The sequence below is a fragment of the Neopelma chrysocephalum genome, unplaced genomic scaffold (genome assembly GCF_003984885.1).
Source record: "Neopelma chrysocephalum unplaced genomic scaffold, ASM398488v2 Primary Assembly neopelma1_26, whole genome shotgun sequence".
NCBI lineage: Eukaryota > Metazoa > Chordata > Aves > Passeriformes > Pipridae > Neopelma > Neopelma chrysocephalum.
In genome coordinates, this window is record NW_020897695.1 from 11,932,935 (window position 1) to 11,939,177 (window position 6,243).

The 6,243-nt window shown below is 40.3% G+C and overlaps 1 protein-coding gene across 1 annotated transcript in view; it reads right to left on the minus strand.

Moving 5' to 3' along the window:
* The window catches only part of TOPBP1 (DNA topoisomerase II binding protein 1), an 18,603-nt gene extending 12,406 nt beyond the window's left edge, over positions 1-6,197 (minus strand). Inside the window, 9 exon segments of the mRNA XM_027676109.1 lie at positions 330-427; positions 430-592; positions 1,123-1,292; positions 2,182-2,361; positions 3,180-3,373; positions 3,506-3,687; positions 4,483-4,626; positions 5,195-5,329; positions 5,886-6,197. Of these exon segments, the coding sequence (XP_027531910.1) occupies positions 330-427; positions 430-592; positions 1,123-1,292; positions 2,182-2,361; positions 3,180-3,373; positions 3,506-3,687; positions 4,483-4,626; positions 5,195-5,329; positions 5,886-5,966 (1,347 nt within the window). The 5' untranslated portion in view covers positions 5,967-6,197.
* Between the last annotated feature and the right edge of the window lie 46 nt (positions 6,198-6,243).

Consider the following 6,243-nt stretch of genomic DNA (forward strand, 5'->3'; position numbering starts at 1 on the left):
TGAACACTGCCAGCGATGGGGCATCCACGACTTCCCTGGGCCACCTGAGCCAGTGCCTCACTACCCTCACAGTAAAGAATTTGTTCCTAATATCTAATCTAAACTTACACTCTCCCAGACTGAAGCCATCAGTCCTTGTCCTGTCACTACATGCCCTTGTAAAGAGTCCCTTTCCATCTTTCTTTGTAGGTTCCCTCCAGGTACTAGAAGGCTGCAATTAGGTTACCCTGAAGCCTTTTCTTTTCCAGGCTGAACAAACCCAATTTTCTCAGTCTTTCCTGAGGCTGCTCCATCCCTCTAATCAACTTGGTGGCCTCCTCTGGACTCACTCCAACAGGCTGATGTCCTTTATGTGCTGGGGACCCCAGCGGTGTTAGGAGAAAGAAAACAAGGTGTAAGTAGACCTTAAACAATAAAGTTATCACAACCTGTGAGCGGTCTTGTCCAAAAAGTGTTTCAGCTCATCATTATTTTCCCCCAAAATGACATGAGTAACATCTTCATTGAGTTGATTAAATCGAACACCACCACCAAAATTAATAAGTCTTCTCATCTTGTCCAACTTCCTGCCACTGAAGCCACATAGATAAATCTACAAAGAGAATAGAGCAATAAATAAGGCCTTAAAAATGTTAAAAAAAAAAAGAAAGAAAAAACAAAGAAGACTATTTTGGTAGAATTTGTTTCAACTGCTGCAGAACACAAAGCAGCGGCGCAGCTTCTGAGAAGCAGCAAAAAAGTTAAGCATTTATAATTGGATTACTTTATCTTTGAAAATTAATCTAGCAAAGCTTCAATGTTTACTAATGGAATGGACCCCAAAAATTATACAATACAAAAACCCAAAACAAACCTCCACACCAATTCTAGAACCCATTCACTATAGTATTTAAATATACATGTCTATGAATATAGAATTTTATATTTATCATACATATTTAATACAATTGTATACACCCACAAATGTAGGTGCACACACAAGCTACAGCATGTGGAGACAAATCTGGTATTAGTAGCTGACCTTTGAAACAATTTACTCAAGCAGCAAGTGCAAGTGCTCCAATATAGTAGCTTTCACATTGTTAAGACTAAACATGTCAAAGTATACATTGTTAAACATACTCGACAACCATCTAACAAATCTTCAGGGGCTTGAAAAGAACTTAGGTCCAAGTTTTCCAGCTCATCAGGAAGAGGATCCAGTCGGCTGCTCATAACAGAACTACATGCAGTTTCATTAACACCACTCAAATTGATATTGGAAATGTGGCTGACGTCCGAAAGGGTCTGATCTTTAAATAAAATTAAAATCAAAAAAGAGGCATTAGATTTGGCTCATCCCTCTCTGCCGCTTCACTAAACAACAAAATGTAAAGCCTGAAGAATGAAAAATACTAGGTAAGTAGAACCTTGGTTAAACCAAGGGCTTTATTTAAACGCAGATTGAGTATGGTCTTGCTAGCAAGAGTATACACCTTCTGTTCATTCCCAAATAGATGCTACCTATGACATAGCAGCAAATGAGACTGGTTTTCAAGGTTTTCATTCCAGTTTTGTAGACACCAATTAGAAATACTCTTACAGATAAACAGGGCTCTCTGTAGTAGAGAAATCAACAAGAAGGTCAGTGATTTAAGAGAAGTAGCAATCAGTATCAGGTGGACACAGACATTAAAGGTGGCTGTGTCTTTCAGGCTACCAGTGTGTGCTTAAAAAGTACTTTCCTTCTGTTAGAAGCATGGAGTAAGTAAAAACAAGTATATGAAGAAAAAAACAAAAATAATAATAAGGAAACTTCAAAATCAGCATTTGTTCACCACCCTCAAGACTGTTGTAAGATTAAATTCATTACAAACAATGTTTTTAAACTTCAAACGTATGAACATTCGTACTTTTATAGGACTTACAGATATACACCATGGATTCTTAAGCAGACAATCATACACCTAATGCAAGTTCATGTTTTTAACAATCATTCACATGTTTCAAGTCTACACATGCTGGAATATTCAACGTGTATAAAAGCAATCTATCGGGTTTTGAACTTAGGCAGAATGCAGAATCCAAAATGTCAAACCAGCACTGCAAAAGCAAGCACCTTGCTAATCTTAAACAGTTCTTCCTCCTTAATATAAATGTTTCCTACCTTACTTTTAACATATTTTAAAATATCTTACTTACTGTCAGGCTTGCTGGCATCATTCGTAGGTGTTGATGTACTGGGTGCATTACTCAGTTTTGATCCAGCCTCTATTTTATACATTGTCTCATCCTGACAGAAGCCTTTCTTGATGCTGTCAGAAAACCACTGCACGGACACACAGTGCACATTCCACTTTTTGGCACATTCATACTTCTGACCTTCCAAATGTAAACAAAATTTTAAAAAATCACAATCACTAAAAGGCTGAAGCTTCAGACAGTGATTGCAGAAAGATGGCTGGACATTAAGAAAATTTAGAAATTCAAATAACTTATTTATTGTGTTATCCTGGACTCTGTTGATAAGCTGCTTATTCTCTAATTGAAGTTAGAGTAAAAAATATCATGGATGGCTAGATCATGGGTACAGTAGGACAGGGTACTAAAGAAACAAAAAAGGAAAAAAGGCTTTAAAGCTTTCAAGCACATGGGAAAAAAATGGTTAAAAAGTCCCAGGATATTTCACTGTAGAGATAGGGAGGGAAATTGGAGAAAAAAGAAAACCCTTCAATGCTTCTCACAATAAAATTAAAATCCTTTCATCTTCCCAAGAGGAAGGAAAAGGAGCTTTTGTTTTATCTTAGTATGGAGTTCAGAAGGCACAAAGAATAATCAGTTAAAAAAGCATCAGGCCACTATCCCATTTCAATCGCAGTGTAAATTAAGTACTATCCAGCTCTCCCAAAAAAATGAGTTTTTCTTTTCTTTACCCCCTCTAGGATTCACCCTTTTTTCTTCCCTTAAATACCAACTGTGTCTCTGGCTTTTTTAATCTCTTTTGTTCTCTCTCCCTCATGCCTTTAGACCAAAGCAAGGGTGCCCTGTGTTGTTCCTTCCAACAGCAGTGATTGCCTAAACAGAAGCAGTAAGAGCAACACTGAAGCAGAGCAGGAGACAAGTTCCAAACCTTACACTTATGCACATTTACACTAATTCAACTCAAGAAGTGAAAACAGTATTTATTCTGTCGGTCCTACCTTTTGGCTCTTGAACTATGAGGTGAGTACATTCATTCATCTTGAGCTGCCCTGTGTATTGCCCCCCGTGTTCAGCAGTAAGGCGCTGGACTTCTCTCCTGTCTGAGCTGCTCAAGCCGGTCACGCAAATCGTGCAGCCAAGGAACACAGGACAGGCATAGTCTGCCGCCTTAACATCCGTGTACCTCACCATGCTAAAGCAATGAAAGAGAGAAAAGGAAAGTATACTTTTTCTTCCGGGTAAAATCAACTAGAAAAAAAAAGTAGCCTGTGTTAACATAAGAATTACCAGTCCCTAAAATGAAATCAGTTTTGTTTTTTCATACCTTTGCTGAGACTTATCCCACAATGTCTTAACCCAAGAGGGAAGCAAAATAGGTTTCTTCAGAGAAGCAGCTACCAAGTATTTCTTGCTGCCAACTTCTCCAGCTATAAGATGAGTTACTGACACATTGAGGTCTCTGCACACACATCCACCCATCATCTGCACATATTTATGAACTTCTTCCTGGATGGGCAAAAAATATTATTGAAAATTATCAAGAAAAAAGAACCTACATGACAGTCGTGTTCACCTTAAAAAAACCAAAACAACTAAATGTGGATTTCAATTGTCCATGGTTTCCCCTAAAAAAAAAATTCAAAAAATACAAAATGGTTATATATAGAAGCCATAAAAACATAACTATAATTTCCATTCTATTTTCACTTACGATAAGTTGAACATAATATATACCCTTAATAAAAACATTACCATCACACTGCATAAGCAAAGTTTGACAGATGGTTGACATTTTAGGTAGCTTTAGAAAGAGCTATCAGAATAAATAAAAAGTAAACTTCTATGATAAACTACTTAAACCACAGTTGACTGGATATTAAACCTTTACCATGTAGTCTGAGTAACCAGAAATGTTGTCTGTAGCATTATAGTCGCAGACAAACTAGCAAGATAAGTGATCCATCTAATCAGTTAATAAAAATCCCTAAAATATACATTTACTCCCATATTAATACCCCTCAAATATGATTATATATGCATATACTTATGTGATATACATATGTGCATGCACAGATACAGCATTACATACATGTTTATATACTACATATACTTGCAAGACTCCCTCTTTCTTCATACAACTCTCTACATAAACTACACGTAGTCTACAAGCCACAGAAGACTAGATAAATCTAGACACAGGCAGTTAGACATACACAGTATGACTGCTGCCTTCGTAATGAGCCTCCTGAAGCAAACACCAACAACAATCAGCTAAGCAATCCATTTTTTGGAAGGCATTACCCTGACATCTTTCTCCAGGCTGGTACAGGACACCGTCACATCGGCCATGGTCATGTTGTACACAGGATACTCGGCTCTTGGGACACATCGCTGGGACTGCATGCAGTACAGCACTACCTGTGGTCCCACGATCCTGCAACCAAGCTGCAAGAAAGTAACAGAAAAAGCACAGAGAAAATAAGCAGAAGGCACACAGGTATCAGGAAGGCTTTCCTTGCCCGTGAATCCAAAGGAAGGCAGGGCCTCTTGGTCTGTCCTCCCCCTCCTCTACCACCTCTGGATAGCTGACGCTTTTGTTTTTGCTTTCGGCTGTGGATTTTCTGTACAATCTTTGTAGATTTTCTGGCCTCAGTAAAAACTGCAGATACTATGGCTAACATGCCAGAGAATTCCAGCTAGCCTATCTTTGTCTGCTAAACAATTCCTTGCAGCTAAAACCAAATCATGTTTCTCAGGAGATAAAAAAAAGTCTAAGAACCAGCTTAGGGACTCCAGCAGAATCAGAACTGACCATACTATTTTTCCACGTGTTTAAAAATAACGATTATGGTTTGCTAGCCATCTTCTCCCATAAAGAATGCAGCAAAAAGGATGCAGTGAAGTTCATAATACTTCACTCAGTGCAAGAGAGAACGTGCAGGATGTAAGTATAGACATGAGTTCTTCCAGAAAGGAAAGAATATAGCTAGGAGTAAGTTGCTGGGTAGCATACCTTTTTGAGATGACTGAAACCCACGCCTCTAAAAGGATCACAAATGTAAAGTGATTTATCATTTTCTTTTATGTTGAGTACTGTTTCTTCTTCAAGGATCTGGAGATGTTCTTCTGACTGCAACTCTTTTATAGACTGCAGGTAAATGATGCATACAATATTTATTAACAAATCACAAACAGACAGTCCTGTGCAAACTACACAAGTGCATCTCCTTGAAACAGCTCACAACAAAGCTACCATGCAAGGGACACCTTGTGGGTGTCCCTTCTGTTCCCCTGACTCTTCACAACGTTCTGACTCAATCATTCATCATACAACCTTTCAGGACCCGATCCTACCACACGATGCCTTTGGCTCCCACTAAGCTCTCAAGCTGGAAAACAATGCACGGTGTCCTCCCTAAGTTTGCTTAGGGCTTAAATGAGTGACCACCACCCAGATTTTATGGGCTGCATGTCTCTTCACTAAATGTCAACAGGGTTTGAAATAGTAGTTATCTCTTGGAATAATTTCTTCAACAAACTTGTTCTTGTTCAGCATACTTTATTAAACACTAGACACCTGTGTTATAGAAACAGCTTTATTTCCAGGTGTACACACGCGAGCTAACTTATTATATGGCGCATACAGCTCAGTCAACGACAGAAATCCACCAAACTCACTGACAGAGGTGACCAAGTCCACTTACCTCAAGAGCTTTGGAAAAATACTCCGAGCTCTCGGAAGACTTTATGAACTTCACAAAAAACGGCTCCTTGCTACCTCTCATCCTTTAACGGAGAAGCAAAGCCCAGTGAGCCCCCTGACATTTCCGCCGCACCCCGAAACCCCTCTGGTCCCTGTCCCCGCCCCACGGGCACACCCCACACCGCCCGGCCTCGGCGCCGACTTCTGACGAGAACGGAGGGGCGGGGGCAGGCTGGGCTCACCGGGAGGCCCCCTCCTCACGGGGCCCAAGGCCCAAGGCCCAGGGGCCCCTGCTGGGCCGAGGGTGCCCGGCGCGCCCGGTGCCCCCACAGACCCCCGCCGCGGCCGCGCCCGGTGCC